Consider the following 24,816-nt stretch of genomic DNA (forward strand, 5'->3'; position numbering starts at 1 on the left):
CTCTGTCGTCATCATGTCTATCCATCTCTTTCGTGCTGTCACTTTGATTGAATCATGTGACATGTGCCGAGATGCCACAAATTTTATATTGACTCACGCGGACATTTTTATTAGTAATAAGAACATGGCGGACCAGAACTTTGCGGGCAATTTGTAACGCAGATTCCAGGATTGGCCCGTGTGGTAATAAAGGTTGGAAAACCTCTTTTATAAAAAAGTAGTTGATGCCTGGTGAAACAGTGTGGGTTTCTACGACTACAATTTTTTATTTGACAATAACGGAGTGTGAGATTCAGGTTGAGCGTATGATGACCTGGTGCTCGGGGTGGCACTGAAAGAGCGGTCCATGCTGCGCTGTGGCAGCGCCCAGCAGTGATCTGGTTAATGTTCTTTCCCTGCAGCGCTGTCACCAGGGTAGGTTCTCTCACATGATTGGTGTGGCTCAGGCCGAGCTAAAAAGACAATGTTACATTTTAAGGAAATAAAGTTCGATTTTTGGATGAATGATCTATTGTAGTAGTCTAAACTATACATCACAAAACAATAGTATTCTAAAAACTTTTTTTTTTAAAGAAACATTTTCACCTGGCCCTCCAAGTTGCTGCCCCATGTGTAAACATCCCCAGTGGACGAAAGAACTAAAGTGTGCTCAGCTCCTGCAGCGACATCCTGGATGTGGAGGCCAGATAGAGCCGGCACCTGTTGAGGACGGTTGTGGTTTCTTGCCCGAGCTTCTGGCAAACCAATGAGTCGGTCTGCATAAAAATACCATATCACACTTCACAATGATTTGACAAAAAAACAAAACAAAACTATAGCCTAATATTGAGCCAGCCTTTTTTTTTCTTATGCAGTTATATTTAAAAAAAAACAACAAAACAATATTACAAAAATAATTCTAAAAAAGTAATTAAGTTGTCGATCAATAACATAATATATTTAAATTTTTTTATTTATATCAAGGAACAATAATAATTAAGCAACATTGACTTGAACATACCTTTGCCAAATGTAAACACTTTGCCATCTTTGGTTAAAGCCACAGAGAATTGTGTTCCACAGGCCACTTTTTTGATGCCAAGTCCACATAACATTTCCACTTTCTAGGGATTTAAAAAAATATGTAAATTACCTATATAGCGCAAAAACAAAACACTGAGATTATCTAACCGCCAATCAGTCCCTACCTGAGGTGAAGACTTGGCTGTGGAATTGCCAAGTCCCAGTTTCCCATAGTCCCCATCACCAAAAGCCCACACCATCATTCCATCAGCAGAAATGACCAAAGTGTGGTTCAGACCACATGCAACCTTAAGAGAAAACAAAGGAAATATTGAGCAGTCATTAATCCCTACTCAATACATGTATTTATTTACCTGCAGCAAACTGTCCATTTAACAAGATTGTAAAACTTTCAAAATGTGTGTACATAACAAATCTAAAAATGTCCCCTTTTAATTCAGTGCCCTTTTCCTACCTGACCAACTTGGTACCCTTCCAGAGCAGTGACCTTCTCTGGCAACTTTTTGTTGGATGTGTTCCCCAAGCCAAGTCTGCCATAATCACCATTACCGAAAGAGAAAAGCTTTCCATCAGCTGTTACGACAGCTGAGTGTTTGAAACCGCAGGACATCTGGAAGAGAAAAAAAAAACACTTTAATTTAATCTAAGAAATTACTTGTATGGTAGTAATTGGTTCTTTTAGTTAGTTGTATACATCTCTCTAAGATTTTGCAGGATTTAAATGAATGTTGCAGCCTAAAATACCTGATTTCTCAGCAGATTTTTGAAAAAGTTACAGGAAGAGTTGCGATGATTTTAGACCTGTGATATTATGAATTTGAATATTTTACATGATGCTCGTAAACTTAACCCCAATAAGTCCAACATTTCAATGAATCTAACAAAATATGTTTTATTTGCACACAAATGTTTGAATAGCTTGGAAACTAAGCATTGCTGCTTTAGTAGTTTTATTACAACAGTGTAACAAAACCCAACGTACAAAGCAGACACTAGATGGAGGTAAAAGCACATTCTCTAACCATTTTCCAACCAAATTACTGTATTATAATAACAAACCCTACCAAAGGCTCACCTTTCGCCCGCTGTCTGCTCTGTTGGGCACAAGACGTAGACATTCTCTGTTTGTTTTATGCTTGAAAAATGCTTGTTCATCATAAACTTACATTTACGTTCCAACACATTGCACATAGTTTATCTCCGCTTCCATAGGGAGCACGATCCACAGCGGTAATTATAGTTAGTAAATGAGGGACAATTAGAGATTATCATTACATGTCCACATCTCTGTCAACGTAAACAAGTAAGTGGGGATTTATGTGTGTTGCTAAATATTTATACATCACTTCACCGAGAAAGCTTTGCGCTGTAGATGAGACCTGGAAGAAGGTCTGAGCGACCATTTACGAGAGTTGGGCCATTGCAGCAATAAAGAGTTGATATTACGCTACACATACATATATTGCTGCACAAAGCTGCTCTTTGCTGTCTACACAAGAAACAAACATAAGATTTGATTAGACGGCTGACAAGCAGCTGCTCAGGCACAAATTTGATTGGCAAAAATGATGATTATCCAAAATGTGCAAGATGTTGCAATGATTGGACAAAGTTGTAAATCTGCGCATAATTTGCGATAATTAATCCAAGAGGGTCTGTTATAACAACTATGAGTTGAATTTGCATCAATTGGTGCAATTACCATGTAATGAATTCAAGAGGGTCTGTCATAACAACTATGTTTGACCAAATCTTGCTATTGTATGTGCTCTGTACTCTTTGTGACTTCAAGACTGACCTGTATCACCTCTTCTCCTTGCAATGCTTCAATCTGTCTGGGTCGGCGCTGACGGTCACTATTCCCGTGGCCAAGCTTGCCATAGTCACCGTCGCCCCAACTAAACACCTCACCACTCTCTGTCAACGCCATGGAGTGGCCATCACTACCACAGGATGTCACCAGCTGAGTCACTACAAAACCTGATGAACATTAAAACAATTAAAAGGTCAGGGTAGATGTTAATTACTGAAGACAACTATCGTATGGTCATCTTAAATCCCTGTGTGACTTATCACACCGAATTGCAGATAGCTGAGTCTAGGCTGAATCTCAATTTTCCTACTTACCCCTTTCTTAGCCTTGGGTTGTTCATGTTCGCGAACATGCAGTGTCCCAATTTAGTAAGGTAAAAAGGACCTATGATGAGTTTGATATACATTTAATACATTGTGGTCTAGATAATATGTATTGGATAGGGGTGTAACAAATGGTTTTAACAATGATTCAATTCAGAATTGGTGGTTGTAGAAACAATTCATTGACGATATTATTTTTTAGAACGATACCATCCAAAACGATTCAGTGAGTTGTAATTGATCAATTAACATTTTAGCAAAAAAACAAATAAATCAAGCAGTGAAATCTTTATTTATAATTGAATCACTTGTTTATTTTTCAACAAGTTTTTAGTTATTTTTATATCTTTTTTTCCAAATAGTTCAAGAAAGACCACTACAAATGAGCAATATTTTGCACTGTTATACAATTTAATGAATCAGAAACTGATGACGTATTTTACTTCTTTATCTCTTTTTTTCAACCAAAAATGCTTTCCTGTGATTAGGGGGTACTTGAATTAAAAAAATGTTCACAGGGGGTACATCACTGAAAAAAGGTTGAGAACCACTGCCCTAGGGGGTCCATGTAGGTACTGCACTTTTTGGTTGATTATACTTTATTTTGAATATATTTTTAGATTCACCAGGTAATTCTTCCATGAGTTTAAATGTATTTAAATACACATTAAGACACTGTAATGTAGTATCGAAATAGAAGTGGCATGGACACTCGGGCCGTGAATCTTTGGGCACCGCGCGGTTCGATTCGATTCCTGAGGATAACAATTCGATTCAGAATCGATTCTACATTCAAAATTCATAAATTTTTAATGACATTGGGTGTCAGTTCTTTGATTAACTACATTCCTACATAAAATAGATAAACAGCTCTGATAAATGTTTGTATTACTTCAAAGAAAACTGTTTTGGGATCTGAACCGAGGATGTCGTTGTGGCTTGTGCAGCCCTTTGAGACACTTGTGATTTAGGGCTATATAAATAAACATTGATTGATTGATTGACAGTGTGACTGTGAAATAAATATTGGATGTTGGACACGACAGGTTAAGTTTCCTATATTCCTGTTATTTTTTGTAACGGCATTAGGTATAAATGAATTATGGATACAAACAAGCGAGGAAACAACAATTAATGGCCAATGCGTTGACATGTTATTTGAATAAAGTGCAACCAACACTTTAGGTGGTATTAAGAAGAGGAAACACTTTCTGCTCTCATTTTCAATATACCAGAAATGTTCAATAAAAGTACAGTAACAAACATTTTAACAGTAGATTTGCCTGTTACTTCTGCTCTTGTATTTCAACATAAAATAATACAATATTCATATCAAAAATAAAGTGCAACCATTACTCTTCAAGTAGACTTAACAGTAGGTTAACCTGCTACTTTTACTGTTGTTTTTGACATAAAATAGTAGTAGTAGTAGTAGTAGTGAATTATATTTATATAGCGCTTTTCTCTAGTGACTCAAAGCGCTTTACATGGTGAAACCCAATATCTAAATTACATTTAAACCAGTGTGGGTGGCACTGGGAGCAGGTGGGTAAAGTGTCTTGCCCAAGGACACAACGGCAGTGACTAGGATGGCGGAAGCGGGAATCGAACCTGGAACCTTCAAGTTGCTGGCACAGCCACTCTACCAACCGAGCTATGCCGCCCCAAAATAATACAAATACAAAATACAATTATATAAATTAGGTTGATTGGCAACACTAAATTGGTCCTAGTGTGTGAATGTGAGTGTGGATGTTGTCATCTATCTGTGTTGGCCATGTGATGAGGTGGAGACTTGTCCAGGGTGTACACCGCCTTCCACCCGAATGCAGCTGGAATAGGCCCCAGACACCCCCGTGACCCCGAGAGGGACAAGCGGTAGAAAATGGATGAGTAAGTGCAACCAAATCTCTTCAAGTTAAATGAGCAATGGTTTAGCCTGCTACTACTCTCATTTTAATAAACAGCGACTATAGCAGAGAAAAGTCATAACAATTGCAAACGCCACAATACAATGACATAAAGCCATAACACGACAATACAATGACAAAAAGGAAGTGACAGCGGACAAGTTTAGGCAACTCACCGACTTCCTGAGACGGAAAGTTGAAAAGGGTGTAATGAACGAAGTTGGATAAGTAAGTCAAATGTGATCACTTTTTCAGTCATAAGTACCTTTTTTTAAATTTTTCAATAACACTAATATACTCTGTTCACGAAGTTGGTCCGACGCCGTAACTCCGCTGTTACTTACGTCATGTCCGTCGCTTCCTTTGTGGCTTAAAGTTGTGTTACGGTTTTATACTATTGTGTTGTGGTGTTTGTATTTGTTGTGGCTTTTGCAATTGTGCTGTAGCTGAAATGTATGTTATTGTCTTGTCACTTTTGTATTTGCCTTTCTCGACCACCGTAGCTATTCTTGTTTTGCCGACTGATGGCGATGATGCCACAGACGGGCAGACTTGAATTGTGTTTAATGTCCTTATCATTAAAAGCGTTAAACTTCAAATGAAGTCTGCCGTTCTTAAATCCAATGCTTTCCTTTTTTTTAATATGAATAAAATCCATCAATTTCCTTTTTAAAACAGTTGATTGATACCTATCTTCCGGAAGGCAAACTTGCATATTAATGTAGTTGAATCTAAGCAACATAAATCGATGTATATCGATAAATCGTTACACTCCTAGTATTGGATATGCTTTCGTGTAAATGTGGCATAAATTGTCTCCACAATCACATTTACAGGTAAAAGCCAGTAAATTAGAATATTTTGAAAAACTTGATTTATTTCAGTAATTGTATTCAAAAGGTGTAACTTGTACATTATATTTATTCATTGCACACAGACTGATGCATTCAAATGTTTATTTCATTTAATTTTGATGATTTGAAGTGGCAACAAATGAAAATCCAAAATTCCGTGTGTCACAAAATTAGAATATTACTTAAGGCTAATACAAAAAAGGGATTTTTAGAAATGTTGGCCAACTGAAAAGTATGAAAATGAAAAATATGAGCATGTACAATACTCAATACTTGGTTGGAGCTCCTTTTGCCTCAATTACCGCGTTAATGCGGCGTGGCATGGAGTCGATGAGTTTCTGGCACTGCTCAGGTGTTATGAGAGCCCAGGTTGCTCTGATAGTGGCCTTCAACTCTTCTGCGTTTTTGGGTCTGGCATTCTGCATCTTCCTTTTCACAATACCCCACAGATTTTCTATGGGACTAAGGTCAGGGGAGTTGGCGGGCCAATTTAGAACAGAAATACCATGGTCCGTAAACCAGGCACGGGTAGATTTTGCGCTGTGTGCAGGCGCCAAGTCCTGTTGGAACTTGAAATCTCCATCTCCATAGAGCAGGTCAGCAGCAGGAAGCATGAAGTGCTCTAAAACTTGCTGGTAGACGGCTGCGTTGACCCTGGATCTCAGGAAACAGAGTGGACCGACACCAGCAGATGACATGGCACCCCAAACCATCACTGATGGTGGAAACTTTACACTAGACTTCAGGCAACGTGGATCCTGTGCCTCTCCTGTCTTCCTCCAGACTCTGGGACCTCGATTTCCAAAGGAAATGCAAAATTTGCATGGTTGGGTGATGGTTTGGGGTGCCATGTCATCTGCTGGTGTCGGTCCACTCTGTTTCCTGAGATCCAGGGTCAACGCAGCCGTCTACCAGCAAGTTTTAGAGCACTTCATGCTTCCTGCTGCTGACCTGCTCTATGGAGATGGAGATTTCAAGTTCCAACAGGACTTGGCGCCTGCACACAGCGCAAAATCTACCCGTGCCTGGTTTACGGACCATGGTATTTCTGTTCTAAATTGGCCCGCCAACTCCCCTGACCTTAGCCCCATAGAAAATCTGTGGGGTATTGTGAAAAGGAAGATGCAGAATGCCAGACCCAAAAACGCAGAAGAGTTGAAGGCCACTATCAGAGCAACCTGGGCTCTCATAACACCTGAGCAGTGCCAGAAACTCATCGACTCCATGCCATGCCGCATTAACGCAGTAATTGAGGCAAAAGGAGCTCCAACCAAGTATTGAGTATTGTACATGCTCATATTTTTCATTTTCATACTTTTCAGTTGGCCAACATTTCTAAAAATCCCTTTTTTGTATTAGCCTTAAGTAATATTCTAATTTTGTGACACACGGAATTTTGGATTTTCATTTGTTGCCACTTCAAATCATCAAAATTAAATGAAATAAACATTTGAATGCATCAGTCTGTGTGCAATGAATAAATATAATGTATAAGTTACACCTTTTGAATGCAATTACTGAAATAAATCAAGTTTTTCAAAATATTCTAATTTACTGGCTTTTACCTGTATATAACCAGTTTTTAGACACTGTCTGCAAGATGTTAGTTTCTGGAGGCGTTCCCAGATAGCAAATGAAACCACGTCCAATCTTCTCCAAAAGTATCATAATTTATCTTTTGAAAATGTATGCTATGTAAAGGGGAACTGCACTTCTTTTTTTTTTTTTTGCCTATTGTTCACAATCAATATGAGGGACAAGAATATATTTTTTTAGGATCCTATTGATGATAAAAAACACTTGCAAGATGCAGTTAATGGGAGTCATCGTTGTAGCCTTCAAAGCCCTCTAAAACAACTTCAAAACCCTCCTTTGTTTTATATACACAGAAAACCAGTGGTGTCTCATTTCTTAGAACGCATTTTCCAACACCATGTCTTGGCCATCTGTCTTGAAGGGTGAGGGTTAGGGGTATAACAAAGGGGGAAGGGTTAAATGGGAGAATTGGGATTCAGCTTAGCCTTTGACTTCTGGAGTGGTCTCAAGAGCAAACAAATTCAAAGAGAAGAGAACATATCCAGTAACAGGTTTTTAACATTACCTTGAAGAGCTGAGATGACAGTCAGGACATGCAGGTCGTCAGAGTTGCCTTGTCCCAGGCGACCATAGCTGCCCTCTCCACATGCCAACACAGTCCCGTTAGGTTGAATAACAAAAGTGCAGTTCTGACCACACACCACCTGTTAGAGAGAAGGATGGTGAAAGATGGACTAAATGTAATCATCATTTTAATATCTGACAGAAAATTTAGAGTGAAAGTGTGCACAAACAGAGCTGAGTATGGGAGAGACTGTGGATGAATTGAACTGGACTAGCATGCACGCACGCAGGCACACTCATCGAGTGTGACGTCCCAAAAGGACACTAGAGGCATCCCGGCATGTGTTTACCAGAAGATGTGGGCATTTGTCCCTATTTTTTAAAATCTTTAATACGTGTCTAACTTAGACAGATCAGTTTAAGGTTGTATATACAATCAATATGGCGCTGGACAACTAGTTTGGTTGATGCAAACGTTTGTTTATTAAACATTATGCTTTTTTAAACAGCTCAACAAAATATGAACACAAACACTCTTCTACAGAACTTCACTGCAGGAGTGGGACTCCTTTTTAGCCCTGGAGTTACATGCCTCAGACAGGCCCACTTTATATTATTTGTCGACTGATTATAATAAAATAATGTGATGACAACTTATAGTGTTTAGTGCCTTATAATTAATAATCCAAATTAGAGCAAATTAAGTGTTCTTTAAGTTGTAGATTTTTTAAGTAATTTTTCAACAGTTGCGTTATGACATTGACTGTATGTAAACACCCGTGGCATAGTCAATATGACAATGTAATTTGTGTAATCATCGAAGATTCATATATTTTCTTTAAAAAAGCTAACCTTTATTTTTTAAATTACATTTAAATGTGTATAATTAGTACTACAATATATGTTTTCTTGTATTATATAGTTTTGCTTTATTTTTCAATTGTTGCTGCTTATTGTTATTGCTTATTGTTACATTAACACAGGCCGTATACCAGTGGCGTTTTCTGGTCTTTCAAGTAGGGGAAGCTCATTTTCAGCTACTAAAAGGACCATCTCAAAAACAGAATGAACTTTAATTTTTTACTGAATTATGACATAAAAGAATGTACATAAAATATAGAATGTGGGATTTACAATATTAACTGTGAACAATAAAACACTGAATACTGAGAATGTATGAACGTCGCTCCGCTACTTCCCAAACCCCCTCCTTGATCGATATCTTTTATAATCGAGCAAAAGCAACAAGGATGCAACAAACATGGGGAAACTAAAGGCAAAAGGATAAATACACACACCCACTTATTCGATATAATATCAATGTTCTGCAGAACTTTCTACAACAAAATTCTACAGAACAGTGATATTACATCGAGCATCATTATTCAGCACCATCTACTTGTCACATTGCGTATCACAGTCAGTTTAACTGCATATCATGAAATGTACTAGTATGTCACTCAAAAGTGCAGATTTGAACCATTGGAATTATTTCTATAGTTTAAAAAACATTCAGCAGTCTGCATTGGCGTGTGTATTATGTTGTATTATGCCCAGGTAGCCCAGTTAACTGCTTTTTTATGCTGTTTTGTAAGACCCGTGTCACGTGACTTTAAACTTGACACCTTATTGACTGGTTCTGAAACAGGATCGATTGCTTTAGCCTCCTTTTACGGGAGTGAGTCTTGTTTTTTGAAGTAGCAATTTTTTCTTTTTACACTGAATTTTAAAACACCAATTTTTTTTCCAAGTAATTTTGTCAGCATAATTAGATGTAAAAAAATTCAGTTCACAAAATTCACACGCAAAAAAATCAGCTACATAAATTTTATGTCAAAAAAAAGCTTCCGTAATTAAGACACAAATTACCCTCCATACAAACGCAGGTGAATTGGATTAGGCGCACAGAATGTGATAAACGTTTGCATATAATTTTGCTACAATAATACTTCCATATAGTGCCACTGTCCTCTCAATAATTACGCATTGCGTAGATTGTTGTCTGCGGGTATATCTCGTCGCACGTACACATCATAGACATGCTGTCTCAGCTCCATCCTGTTTTATCAGTACTGTAATCAAATGATACCCATCCTTACTTTTAACACAACAGCATGAGAAAAGTGAGTGTCAAATGTTTAACTGACCCAAAAGAGGGGGCTGAGAAAAAAATATTAGGACATATATATAAAACACATATATATAACATTCATATATTTATGTATCTTTATTGTACGTATTATTATATACCCACACCACCGTGAGGCAATAAAAAGCCGATTCAATGACTACTGTCTTGTTATTAGTCTCATACTGTAAGCTTGTACTTAAAGCTAGTGTACCGGACAATTTTTTATTAAAAAAATAAAAAAACACCACTAGCTAGCATATGTTACCAAACAAGAAACAGACAACGACAAATAATATAATATAATATACTATAATATAATATAATATACATACTTACATACATACATATATATGTAAATATACATACATACATATATACATACAGTCATGGCCCAAAATATTGGCATTTCTGTCAGATAATGCACCACTTCACCTAGAAAATTGTTGAAATTACAAATGCTTTGGTATTCACATGTTTATTTCTTTTGTTTGCATTGGAACAACACAACACCCCCCCCCCCCCCAAAAAAAAAAAAAAAAAAAAAAAAGGGGGGTGGGGGGGTTGTGTTGTTGATATTACTTTACACAGAACTCCAAAAATGGACTGGAAAAAAGTATTGGCACATCTCAAAATTGTAAGAAATAGTTGTATTCTAAGCATGTGATGCTCCTTTAACCTCTAAAGGCCTTAGTGGCCACATGTGTGGACAGCACTTTTTAGCTCTTATTTCCAAAATTGTGTACACTACTGAATTGGGGTCTTATGCCGACATATGGACACTATCTGCTATCTGGTGGTGTCAGAAGAGTATAACATACAATGGAATTTGGAAAGAAAAGTGTAAAAATAAAAATGTGCATGTCACTACACATGAAGTACACATTTGTGCACTTATGGACTAAGTACATCATATTAAAGATGATTTTTAGTTTTTATTCTAATTAGGGTCCAATAAGCCCAAATAGCAAAGAGAAATAAAAAAAACATGTAAACAAACAGCTTGGGCCTTAAGAGGTTAATTTGTAATTAAACTCACTTGTAGCAAGTAACCATACTTGCCAACCCTCCCGAATTTTCCGGGAGACTCCCGAAATTCAGCGCCTCTCCCGAAAACCTCTCGGGACAAATATTCTCCCGAAAATCTCCCGATTTACAGCCGCAGCTGGAGGCCACGCCCCCTCCAGCTCCATGCGACCTGAGTGACGTGTCGACAGCCTGTTCTCACGTCCGCTTTCCCACGATATAAACAGCGTGCCTGCCCAATCACGTTATAACATCTACGGCTTTTAGAGAGTGCAGTTCACAACTGCAAGGAGACGAAGCAGAAGAACGAGGAAGATACAGCCATGGCGACGCCGACGACGAGTAAGATGAAGAAATTCGCTTGTAAGAGAAGAATTTCAGTTTATCCAGGACAGTTCGAAGGGGAAGGGGTATGCTGCCTGTAAATTTTGTAGATCAGACTTCTCCATTGAACACGGTGGCCGAACGGATATAGTCACTCATGAACAGTCAGCGAAGCACAAAGCGGCGGCAACGCAGCACCTGTCCCAGTCCAGTATTATGGGCCACCTCGCTAAATGGAGTCCAGAGGGTGTAATTTATGCCGAGACAAAGATGGCTATGCTGATAGCTGGAAGCAACATCCCGTTCTCATTTGCGGATGTCTACAACAAATCCGTGAAGGATATGTTCCCGGATTCAGAGATCGCTCGCCAGTACGCAAATGGCAGAACAAAGGCTACTCAAATAGTGAAAGGTAAGTGTTGTTTTTTTGTTGTTTTTTAGTAAGCAGCAAGCACAGTACAGTTAGTAGAACAACTGTGTTTTCATTACTGTGTATTTGATCAAGTCTTTCAAGTACAACAATGAGTAGATGAGTGTTATGTGTGTGTATATGTGTAAATAAATGAACACTGAAATTCAAGTATTTATTTTATTTATATATATATAATAAAATAAATAAATATATATAGCTAGAATTCACTGAAAGTCAAGTATTTCTTATATATACACATACATACATATATATATATATATATGAAATACTTGACTTGGTGAATTCTAGCTATAAATACTCCTCCCCTCTTAACCACGCCTCCCCGTTTTTTATACTATTTACGTATAAATTACTGAACGATCTAGCTCCAAATGTGGGGGGGTCCCCACATCTGCGGTCCCCTCCGAGGTTTCTCATTGTGCCCATTGGGTTGAGTTTTTTCTTGCCCTGATGTGGGATCTGAGCCGAGGATGTCGTTGTAGTTTGTGCAGCCCTTTGAGACACTTGTGATTAAGGGCTATATAAATAAACTTTGATTGATTGATCCCAAATTACCAACTGTAATAGGTCAAAGTGATGGAATTTTGGTAGACTTTTCCATGACAGAGGTTAGTATTACTCACTCTTGTGCAATGCAAAAAAGGATAACATATGCGTGTGTGCTTCCCAATCATAACATGCTTCGTACACATGCTTAAAAAACTTTCCTTTGTTCATTTATGTGGGAATTGAATTGTATGTTGTACAAACGTAAAAATTAACTATACAATCATAATTTTCTAAGCATTCCTCCACTTTAAAGGAAGTTTAATCACAAGTGATGAATAGGAATATATATATATTTTTTACATTTATCTGTACATACCATATATACAGTACGGAGGGCTGAGAGGAATGTTCAGTTGCTGGGGAGCTTAAGGTACCATCATAAATTCAAAATACAATATTCCAGCGATTGAAAATGTATACATAAACTGACAGTTGTCAAGATAAATGTCCTCTAATTTGAAGACCGACGCATGAAGACCTGGAAGTCACCTGACTTAAATTGCTCCAATTATGAACTCAATCTCAGGTGTCACTAGATGAACAGGAGTTATGCATAAAAACTAGAGTTATCGACAATAAAGACACCATGATCTTCAGGTTGTTTATATGTATACCTGTTGTGCCTGTGAGAAGGAGGGTGCAATGGTTGGTACCAAGATGTTTCTGCCTGCCTCTGCCAACTGACCATGTCGTCCAGCACCCCACAAATAAACGTCACATTTCCCTCCAAGGTGCCAGTCCTGGATATGAAATGAAAATGGACAGATAAAAGTACAATCGTCAATAGGAGAATAATTAGCAATTCTTTTATAAAAGCTTTCTCGGGCATCGATTAAATTACCTCAGGTCTGGAGATGGCCCAAGACATGATTTGTTCATCCATACCAGAGACCCATTTACTGTTGTCCTGGAGAAAACAATAGTGGAAAATAACATATTCAAGCTGCTCACTAAAATGTATCATAATTTAGGTTTTTAAATGCAGAAGAACCCTCTCTCACCATGAGCAAGGCCATCTCGTCTTTCAGAACAGGCTCCAGGTCAGGAACAGTAAAGGACTCAGAGAAGGTAGCACCTCGAGCCAAGGCTTCTGCAGCTTTCACTGTTGTTGAGAAGCAGTCCAGCCACGCCCATTCACTTGCACTCCAAACGGCAGAGGCAGACTCGGTTGGGCAGTGTCGCAGAGAGGGCGGCACTGGTGGGCAGCACAGCAGCTGGTCCAGATGAAGTCCCACTGCCAGGCAGGCTAAGCATTGCATGTACGGACTGTGGATAAGCTGTTCACCACACACAACATGGGGCTGGAAGAACAGAAAACAATTGGAATTAATATAACTGAGAAGAAAAATACTTTCTTTTGTTTATAAATTATCAGTCAGAAGTACTGCTAAGATTTTGAATTGTGCACGTGTGAAAAGTGTCTTGAAAGTTCTTTGGGTTACCGTACCTCCCAGTCAGCTCGGATAAATTAATCAATGAATTAGCCACATTTGATGCAAGTATCATCCGTATTTGGCCATGACCAAACATGGATAATTTAAAAAAATGCATACCTTTCTATGCACTTTGGCTTCTTGTTCAAACAGGTTTGTCCTTTTAGAAACTCACACGTTTTAAAATGCTGGCCAGTGTGAAGAGTTTCAAAATTCTGCCTTCAGTGTGTGCGCGTGGACGGCTTCAAAAAAATGGAATACATTTTTGTCCTCGTCTGATGACGTCATAGTTGTGCGCTGCCATTTACAAAGTACAAAGGTAAACAACACTGGCTTACTGGCTAAAAAGACATATCGTATGTTTAAACGTGAACAGACTGCTACTTTCACTCTACATTGCTGAAAAGATGCATCAAAATGTGCTTTGACGGATGCTGCTGCTCTTGCTACACTCTCCAACTCTTCTGCAACACTCTGGCCCGTGCCAACGATGGAAGTTTTGGAGAAGATCCCAGTAGGACCTCAGGACAACTTTGGCATGCAATACTTTTTCCTTTGTGTCATTAGAAGTGTGCAACATTATCTCATGTTGTAACCCATATTTAACAACAGAACATCAAGTTATTTACTTATGGGTGTTGACCTTCAAGATGTTTCCTGGGCTGTCTGTAGGCCCAGTATATCACAATTAACATTATCAGATTAACAGAGGCGTAATGCCACTAAGTTAGCTGTGGCTGCTTTTCTGAGCTTCTGTGTGGAGAAAATGTGCATGACAGCAGATGAGCATGTCTTCGTATAGACAGAGATAGTTTTGAAACACCCGCTTGTCCATGGAGATTGTTTTAACACAGAGGAGACGTTTTATGAAGTATCTTTGTTGATTGGGAGGTTTAAGTTTATTTTGATGCACACAGCTTCAATATAATACATCACATCTTATACATATATACAGGTAAAAGCCAGTAAATTAGAACATTTTGAAAAACTTGATTTATTTCAGTAATTGCATTCAAAAGGTGTAACTTGTACATTATATTTATTCATTGCACTCAGACTGATGCATTCAAATGTTTATTTCATTTAATTTTGATGATTTGAAGTGGCAACAAATGAAAATCCAAAATTCCGTGTGTCACAAAATTAGAATATTACTTAAGGCTAATACAAAAAAGGGATTTTTAGAAATGTTGGCCAACTGAAAAGTATGAAAATGAAAAATATGAGCATGTACAATACTCAATACTTGGTTGGAGCTCCTTTTGCCTCAATTACTGCGTTAATGCGGCGTGGCATGGAGTTGATGAGTTTCTGGCACTGCTCAGGTGTTATGAGAGCCCAGGTTGCTCTGATAGTGGCCTTCAACTCTTCTGCGTTTTTGGGTCTGGCATTCTGCATCTTCTTTTTCACAATACCCCACAGATTTTCTATGGGGCTAAGGTCAGGGGAGTTGGCGGGCCAATTTAGAACAGAAATACCATGGTCCGTAAACCAGGCACGGGTAGATTTTGCGCTGTGTGCAGGCGCCAAGTCCTGTTGGAACTTGAAATCTCCATCTCCATAGAGCAGGTCAGCAGCAGGAAGCATGAAGTGCTCTAAAACTTGCTGGTAGACGGCTGCGTTGACCCTGGATCTCAGGAAACAGAGTGGACCGACACCAGCAGATGACATGGCACCCCAAACCATCACCCAACCATGCAAATTTTGCATTTCCTTTGGAAATCGAGGTCCCAGAGTCTGGAGGAAGACAGGAGAGGCACAGGATCCACGTTGCCTGAAGTCTAGTGTAAAGTTTCCACCATCAGTGATGGTTTGGGGTGCCATGTCATCTGCTGGTGTCGGTCCACTCTGTTTCCTGAGATCCAGGGTCAACGCAGCAGTCTACCAGCAAGTTTTAGAGCACTTCATGCTTCCTGCTGCTGACCTGCTCTATGGAGATGGAGATTTCAAGTTCCAACAGGACTTGGCGCCTGCACACAGCGCAAAATCTACCCGTGCCTGGTTTACGGACCATGGTATTTCTGTTCTAAATTGGCCCGCCAACTCCCCTGACCTTAGCCCCATAGAAAATCTGTGGGGTATTGTGAAAAGGAAGATGCAGAATGCCAGACCCAAAAACGCAGAAGAGTTGAAGGCCACTATCAGAGCAACCTGGGCTCTCATAACACCTGAGCAGTGCCAGAAACTCATCGACTCCATGCCACGCCGCATTAACGCAGTAATTGAGGCAAAAGGAGCTCCAACCAAGTATTGAGTATTGTACATGCTCATATTTTTCATTTTCATACTTTTCAGTTGGCCAACATTTCTAAAAAACCCTTTTTTGTATTAGCCTTAAGTAATATTCTAATTTTGTGACACACGGAATTTTGGATTTTCATTTGTTGCCACTTCAAATCATCAAAATTAAATGAAATAAACATTTGAATGCATCAGTCTGTGTGCAATGAATAAATATAATGTACAAGTTACACCTTTTGAATGCAATTACTGAAATAAATCAAGTTTTTCAAAATATTCTAATTTACTGGCTTTTACCTGTATATATATTTTTAGAATATGTCCAAAAAGGATTAGGGAGAAACAAAGTTTAATATCTAGGCCTGATTTGAATACCCCTCATCCGCCCTTGTTTTTGCCCTCCCTCCATGGTTTTGCGCGTTCACGTCAATCAAGAGGCATTCAAATAATCCGTCAATTAGTGGGGAAGGGCAAAGTACCTCCCTGGAAGCAAAGTGAGCTTGCAGACCTCCCTACACTATCGAGTGCGAGGAGAAAGATGGCAAACCAGAAACCCAGAGAAGCATACAAATGTAAGTAATAAGTATAATTAATGATTTTCATTTAGTCAGACTTCAAACCTTTGCTGCTGCACTTCAAACACAAATACACAATTAAACACATTTCACATTCCGCAAGCTGATGCGCCAGCACTTGCATATTTTTCCCAAAAAGTTGTCTTCTAAATGGTCTTAATAAAGACAGGCAAAAAAATAAATAAAAAGAGCACAAGCAAAGCCAAACATCGCGTGAAACGGCATCTTTAAATTAAACAAACATTTGTCCCATCTGCCTTACGTCACTGCTGGCAAACGGCGAGGGTTGATTACATAGCTAGACTCGAGTGACGTCCGTATACATAGGGACGTGTTTGCAATACTTCGCAATGGGACTGGATGTGAGAGCCAATGGGCAGGGTCAAGGAGAAGAGTGGCGGGGGAGGAGGGAGAATTCAAATTGAGCCTTAATCCTACCTCTTTTCTACTTCAGAGCAATTACTAACATATATCTGTTAACATTCTGCTCTCAATTGATACACAATTTACATAAATTCATTCTGAATACAACAGCTCTCTTCATAAATAGTTAAGTCAGTTATGACTCACTGAATAATATCCTATTTTCAGTAAGTTCAACACGTTTATCATAATTCTTATTCATTGAGCGACTCTACTGCGAGGTTGACAGTCGAGTAAGACTCCTCCGAATCAAATCGTTGACTATTCTGGTAGAAATAACTATGATCTTTGACTATAAGCACCAACATTGAAGCACTCGTTAGACTTACTGCCTCACAGCCACGACATTCCGGATTAAAATTTTAGTTTGGCCTTTCTGTGAAAAGTTTCTCTTTGTGCTTGCAGGGATTCTTCCCAGTCCAAGAACATGACAATAGTTAGTGATTAACTGCGAATGGCTGGCAAAGTACTCAGTCTTCCATCCATCCATTTTCTACCGCTTATTCCCTTTGGGGTCGCGGGGGGCGCTGGAGCCTATCTCAGCTACAATCGGGCGGAGATAGGCTCCAGCGCCCCCCGCGACCCCAAAGGGAATTTGACCCCCCTAAATCCACAAAATTAGACACTAACAAATTCAAGCAATAAAGAAAATAGATAGAAGAGAGCTATTTTTTAAATGTTTTATTCTTACTCTCTTTAACATATCACATGCCCCGTACCTTCTCATATGCATACTGCTCCTGCAGCATAAGAGGTAGTCTCTCCAGGAAGGCCCTCATGCAAGGCGCCATGTTGAGGCCAACTACACCTTGTTTTTTAAGAGCTGTGCGGCAAGTGGCTAGCACATGGTTGGATGCCATGAACTCTTTGGAGCAATTCACCACCAACACATCCTAGAATATGAAATGAGAAAAAGCAGACCAGAGAATAACATATATTTATCTGCTCTAAATTGGCCATAAGTACTGTATAATAGGCGACATGTTTCACCTTTGACCTGTTGGAGCACACCGCAACACCAACATCCGGGATCCACACAATATTCTGGATAGCGCCTGAACCAGCAACAACTGTTTGAACAACTGACCCATCCTGTACACAAACATGCGCCACACACAACACATTTGTCATTTAAGCTCCACAAAATTGTCAAATTTGGAGGTCATGTTATACTACAGGTAAAAGCCAGTAAATTAGAATATTTTGAAAAACTTGATTTATTTCAGTAATTGCATTCAAAAGGTGTAACTTGTACATTATATTTATTCATTGCACACAGACTGATGCATTCAAATGTTTATTTCATTTAATTTTGATGATTTGAAGTGGCAACAAATGAAAATCCAAAATTCCGTGTGTCACAAAATTAGAATATTACTTAAGGCTAATACAAAAAAGGGATTTTTAGAAATGTTGGCCAACTGAAAAGTATGAAAATGAAAAATATGAGCATGTACAATACTCAATACTTGGTTGGAGCTCCTTTTGCCTCAATTACTGCGTTAATGCGGCGTGGCATGGAGTCGATGAGTTTCTGTCACTGCTCAGGTGTTATGAGAGCCCAGGTTGCTCTGATAGTGGCCTTCAACTCTTCTGCGTTTTTGGGTCTGGCATTCTGCATCTTCCTTTTCACAATACCCCACAGATTTTCTATGGGGCTAAGGTCAGGGGAGTTGGCGGGCCAATTTAGAACAGAAATACCATGGTCCGTAAACCAGGCACGGGTAGATTTTGCGCTGTGTGCAGGCGCCAAGTCCTGTTGGAACTTGAAATTTCCATCTCCATAGAGCAGGTCAGCAGCAGGAAGCATGAAGTGCTCTAAAACTTGCTGGTAGACGGCTGTGTTGACCCTGGATCTCAGGAAACAGAGTGGACCGACACCAGCAGATGACATGGCACCCCAAACCATCACTGATGGTGGAAACTTTACACTAGACTTCAGGCAACGTGGATCCTGTGCCTCTCCTGTCTTCCTCCAGACTCTGGGACCTCGATTTCCAAAGGAAATGCAAAATTTGCATGGTTGGGTGATGGTTTGGGGTGCCATGTCATCTGCTGGTGTCGGTCCACTCTGTTTCCTGAGATCCAGGGTCAACGCAGCCGTCTACCAGCAAGTTTTAGAGCACTTCATGCTTCCTGCTGCTGACCTGCTCTATGGAGATGGAGATTTCAAGTTCCAACAGGACTTGGCGCCTGCACACAGCGCAAAATCTACCCGTGCCTGGTTTACGGACCATGGTATTTCTGTTCTAAATTGGCCCGCCATCTCCCCTGACCTTAGCCCCATAGAAAATCTGTGGGGTATTGTGAAAAGGAAGATGCAGAATGCCAGACCCAAAAACGCAGAAGAGTTGAAGGCCACTATCAGAGCAACCTGGGCTCTCATAACACCTGAGCAGTGCCAGAAACTCATCGACTCCATGCCACGCCGCATTAACGCAGTAATTGAGGCAAAAGGAGCTCCAACCAAGTATTGAGTATTGTACATGCTCATATTTTTCATTTTCATACTTTTCAGTTGGCCAACATTTCTAAAAATCCCTTTTTTGTATTAGCCTTAAGTAATATTCTAATTTTGTGACACACGGAATTTTGGATTTTCATTTGTTGCCACTTCAAATCATCAAAATTAAATGAAATAAACATTTGAATGCATCAGTCTGTGTGCAATGAATAAATATAATGTACAAGTTACACCTTTTGAATGCAATTACTGAAATAAATCAAGTTTTTCAAAATATTCTAATTTACTGGCTTTTACCTGTATATACAGCTGTATGAACAAGATTATAGTTAACCACAGTTAAGATTTTGCCTCTTCCTTTGTTCAGCAACCTACTGCCCGACATACTGTATACCGCTTTTATTGAAGAAAACCAGGATATTTTAACCTTCATCAGCATATATTGACTTACTCTCAGGGACCAAATGTTCATTAGGCCTCCAACTCCTCCAGAGGCCAAAGAAAGCCCATCAGGACTGAAGGCCACTATTTTAGCTGGAGTGATATGGCCCTTCAGTTGGAAAACACACGTTGCTCCATCTTGGGACCATTGTGAAGACTACAACACAAACAGTAATAGCATGTAAGTATAATGACAGTGACGACAGTACCTCACAAAAGTGAGTACAGCACTCACATTTTAGCAACCAGTTCATTGTGTAGTCTCAAGAGACAGTAGAGGCTACTAAAGAAATATGATGCAACTTGGATGGATTCAAAAGTAGTGTCCAACATAAAAGCAGTATATTTGCAACCCAACTTAAGTGAAGACATAGCAGTGCAATTGTCCAAATTGTACCTAAAGTATCAATATTTTGTGTGTGCACCAACATTATCTAGCACAGTAGTCATCCCATGATGACATAAAAGAGCTGATGGATGTTAGACACCTTGTGCTCCTCCACAGGAGCGTCAACGGGTTCAAATCTGGAGAAATACTCCATCACCTTTAGCAGAATTCTCACATTTCCTGATCAAATACAGAGCAGAAATCTGAGAGGAGGCTACCGTGAGTCTTTTATCTCTGCTTAGTGCAGAAGCGAGCGTTCCTTCTTAGTGCAGTGCTCTGATGGCTGAGTGTTCTGAGGACTCGTGGCTGTTTCTGTCAGCAGGTCGCCAATATAATGTTTAGTTTGCAGAAACATACACACCAAGACTTTGAGCAGCCTGTGTAATGTGTTTTATGTAAATGTGACGTAATTTCTTTAGTTGGACAATAAAATATAGAAGAACAAAAAAGCGCAGTTTCTCTTTCTCATTGTGAAAATGTGAGGTCCGTGTCGTTGCCATTATTCTGCAATGAAGCACAACTACTGTAGCCGGAAACCTAGTTCAAAACAGTATCACAATATAACAGAAAAATAAATGAGGACTTTTACAAATATCGGGTTCTTTTGGCTCATAGGACTCCTGAGGCAGCGGACAGGTACCGACAGGCCAAGCGGTGTGCGGCTTCAGCGGTCGCAGAGGCAAAAACTCGGACATGGGAGGAGTTCGGTGAGGCCATGGAAAACGACTTCCGGACGGCGTCGAAGCAATTCTGGTCCACCATCCGCCGCCTCAGGAAGGGGAAGCAGTGCACTATCAACACCGTGTATGGTGAGGATGGTGTTCTGCTGACCTCGACTGCGGATGTTGTGGATCGGTGGAGGGAATACTTCGAAGACCTCCTCAATCCCACCAACACGTCTTCCTATGAGGAAGCAGTGCCTGGGGAGTATGTGGTGGGCTCTCCTATTTCTGGGGCTGAGGTTGCTGAGGTAGTTAAAAAGCTCCTCGGTGGCAAGGCCCCGGGGGTAGATGAGATCCGCCCGGAGTTCCTTAAGGCTCTGGATGCTGTGGGGCTGTCTTGGTTGACAAGACTCTGCAGCATCGCGTGGACATCGGGGGCGGTACCTCTGGATTGGCAGACCGGGGTGGTGGTTCCTCTCTTTAAGAAGGGGAACCGGAGGGTGTGTTCTAACTATCGTGGGATCACACTCCTCAGCCTTCCCGGTAAGGTCTATTCATGTGTACTGGAGAGGAGGCTACGCCGGATAGTCGAACCTCGGATTCAGGAGGAACAGTGTGGTTTTCGTCCTGGTCGTGGAACTGTGGACCAGCTCTATACTCTCGGCAGGGTCCTTGAGGGTGCATGGGAGTTTGCCCAACCAGTCTACATGTGTTTTGTGGACTTGGAGAAGGCATTCGACCGTGTCCCTCGGGAAGTCCTGTGGGGAGTGCTCAGAGAGTACGGGGTATCGGACTGTTTGATTGTGGCAGTCCGCTCCCTGTATGATCAGTGCCAGAGCTTGGTCCGCATTGCCGGTAGTAAGTCGGACACGTTTCCAGTGAGGGTTGGACTCCGCCAAGGCTGCCCTTTGTCACCCATTCTGTTCATAACTTTTATGGACAGAATTTCTAGGCGCAGTCAAGGCGTTGAGGGGCTCTGGTTTGGTGGCTGCAGGATTAGGTCTCTGCTTTTTGCAGATGATGTGGTCCTGATGGCTTCATCTGGCTAGGATCTTCAGCTCTCACTGGATCGGTTCGCAGCTGAGTGTGAAGCGACTGGGATGAGAATCAGCACCTCCAAGTCCGAGTCCATGGTTCTCGCCCGGAAAAGGGTGGAGTGCCATCTCCGGGTTGGGGAGGAGATCTTGCCCCAAGTGGAGGAGTTCAAGTACCTCGGAGTCTTGTTCACGAGTGGGGGAAGAGTGGATCGTGAGATCGATCGGTGCGGCGTCTTCAGTAATGCGGACGCTGTATCGATCCGTTGTGGTGAAGAAGGAGCTGAGCCGGAAGGCAAAGCTCTCGATTTACCGGTCGATCTACGTTCCCATCCTCACCTATGGTCATGAGCTTTGGGTCATGACCGAAAGGACAAGATCTCGGGTACAAGCGGCCGAAATGAGTTTCCTCCGCCGAGTGGCGGGGCTCTCCCTTAGAGATAGGGTGAGAAGCTCTGTCATCCGGGGGGAGCTCAAAGTAAAGCCGCTGCTCCTCCACATCGAGAGGAGCCAGATGAGGTGGTTCGGGCATCTGGTCAGGATGCCACCCGAACGCCTCCCTAGGAAGGTGTTTCGGGCACGTCCGACCGGTAGGAGGCCACGGGGAAGACCCAGGACACGTTGGGAAGACTATGTCTCCCGGCTGGCCTGGGAACGCCTCGGGATCCCCCGGGAGGAGCTGGACGAAGTGGCTGGGGAGAGGGAAGTCTGGGCTTCCCTGCTTAAGCTGCTGCCCCCGCGACCCGACCTCGGATAAGCGGAAGAAGATGGATGGATGGATGGACTTTTACAAATAAAGTAACAGCTGCCTCCGATGATAGGCACATGGACTTCTTATACAAATAAATGTAAGACCCCAAATGGTTGTCAGTATAATGAAAAAAACAAGGGGTTATCCCTGCAATGAGCATGCTGTATTAACATTGATTAGAGCACAAGACGTTAATGTATAAAAAAAAATCAGTTCCTCACCAGGTGCACTATGAACCTCACAACACGTCACTATTCATGTCTATTTCAATAAACATCAGCTCACTCGTGCCGGCAGGACTTATGCAGCCCCACACATTGACACTAAATGCTTGGTGGTAGGCAAAACATCTTTCTACTATCCACTTGTGTTGCCAGCTATTTCGAGAAAACTGTCTGTATGCCGAGTTGTTTTGAGTGGCCAGTAAAATATGCTTCTATACAAGCTGTATGTTGACTACTCTAAAAAACATTTGAGTCACACTTTTATATTTTACTCTGCTGTATTTAACAATTTCGATATGTGCGAATGTGGAGTAAATTAGTAATGGGTTCTCAAAGTGACGTGCTTTGTGTCAGTGAAAAAAGGTGTTTTATAAATCCCCCCCAAATAGTTACTGAAATGTGAGGAGTGTACACACTTTTTAGAGTTTCTGCAATTGCTTGTTTTGTCATTCTTGACATTTATGTAGTATATCAATAGGACAATGTTATATGTAATCAATACCATAGGTTTAGAATTCGCTTCTTTCTCCCACCAGCCCTCTGAGTCTGAGGAAGAGAATTCTAGGAAGCCTGAGATGGTCTCTGGGACAGTCCAGACTGACACCAGACCATTTTGGCAGCATCTGAAAAACATTATGGCACAAAAAAAGTAATACCAGTCAAAAAGACCCAATATATGTGGTCAGAAGTTGGTATGTATTCACTCTTGACCAAAATGCTATCCATCCATTTATTTGAATTGTTTGTTTTAGGTGGATAATTGTTATAAAACCTGGTAGTGAAAAAGCTAGAATATTGTATTATTCTGGGTTTTGAAAGAGTCAACATACAAACACACTTGTAGATATTTGACATTTGGATAACTGTCCATTACTTAACTAATACTGGATCATTAATCTTCCTAACCACATTTCTAGATGTAAATCTTATGGCAGAGTGTGTACATGTTCATTGCTTAATTCATTGCCAGAGGAATGAGTGTGTTGTTTCTTTAACAACAGTTTTCTGTACTTTGGTGAGGGGGGTAAATTAATAAAGTAATAATAACACCCAACCCTTGGGGTCATATGCAACTCAAGAAAAACAACACTTTTGTAAACATAACTCCTATGCATTCATAACAGAAACTGTTTACTACTTAACAAAGAATGAAATCAAATAAAGAATGTAAAGGATCGATATTTAAGCATTTCTTTGCAAGCCTGACAATTTGTTTTAGATATCACGTGTTGGTAACCTCAAGCACATTTCAAACCTTTCTGTTGATATGTAAAAAAAAAATAATGTGATTTGTGTTAATCCAGAGCCCAGTCTGTATATTTTTAAAATAATTTAACCTTTTTCCTGATTGAATTGCATATTATTTCTAGCGTTGTTAATTTTTTTTTAAATAAAATAAAAAATATAAAAAAAAGACCTACATGGCAAGCATGCTGAGATGCTTTGGGCCACGTCCGGGTAAGCTGCACCAGGCAACACCATTTACCATGGAGGGTTGTCTAAGACCAATTAAACACCTCCAGCCGGTGCCTAACTCAGAGGACGGGTCTGGACTGGCCCAAAGCTTCACCGTCTCTTCTTTCGCGCAAGTCATCAAGATTTGACCAGTAGGACTCCACTTCATATTGGTAATGGACTCCTGAAAAATACAATAAGATTCAGTTTCTTTGAAAATTTGTAGACAAATGTAATTCTAT

The 24,816-nt window shown here is 40.4% G+C and overlaps 1 protein-coding gene across 10 annotated transcripts in view; it reads right to left on the reverse strand.

Annotated features, from left to right (window-relative positions):
* herc1 (HECT and RLD domain containing E3 ubiquitin protein ligase family member 1) overlaps positions 1-24,816 on the reverse strand; it is a 192,752-nt gene that overhangs the window by 23,486 nt on the left and 144,450 nt on the right. For all 10 annotated transcript variants that reach the window (XM_061975157.1, XM_061975156.1, XM_061975161.1 and 7 more), the window contains 15 exons: positions 24,541-24,758; positions 23,622-23,742; positions 20,071-20,217; positions 18,146-18,247; positions 17,875-18,048; positions 13,485-13,784; positions 13,325-13,390; positions 13,098-13,223; positions 8,025-8,163; positions 2,822-3,003; positions 1,478-1,633; positions 1,188-1,310; positions 1,001-1,103; positions 586-755; positions 314-452 (listed from right to left, as the gene is read on the reverse strand). In XM_061975157.1, coding sequence (XP_061831141.1) covers positions 314-452; positions 586-755; positions 1,001-1,103; positions 1,188-1,310; positions 1,478-1,633; positions 2,822-3,003; positions 8,025-8,163; positions 13,098-13,223; positions 13,325-13,390; positions 13,485-13,784; positions 17,875-18,048; positions 18,146-18,247; positions 20,071-20,217; positions 23,622-23,742; positions 24,541-24,758 — 2,266 coding nt within the window. The remainder of the gene's footprint in view (positions 1-313; positions 453-585; positions 756-1,000; positions 1,104-1,187; positions 1,311-1,477; positions 1,634-2,821; positions 3,004-8,024; positions 8,164-13,097; positions 13,224-13,324; positions 13,391-13,484; positions 13,785-17,874; positions 18,049-18,145; positions 18,248-20,070; positions 20,218-23,621; positions 23,743-24,540; positions 24,759-24,816) is intronic.

This window comes from Nerophis lumbriciformis, linkage group LG15, assembly GCF_033978685.3.
Source record: "Nerophis lumbriciformis linkage group LG15, RoL_Nlum_v2.1, whole genome shotgun sequence".
NCBI lineage: Eukaryota > Metazoa > Chordata > Actinopteri > Syngnathiformes > Syngnathidae > Nerophis > Nerophis lumbriciformis.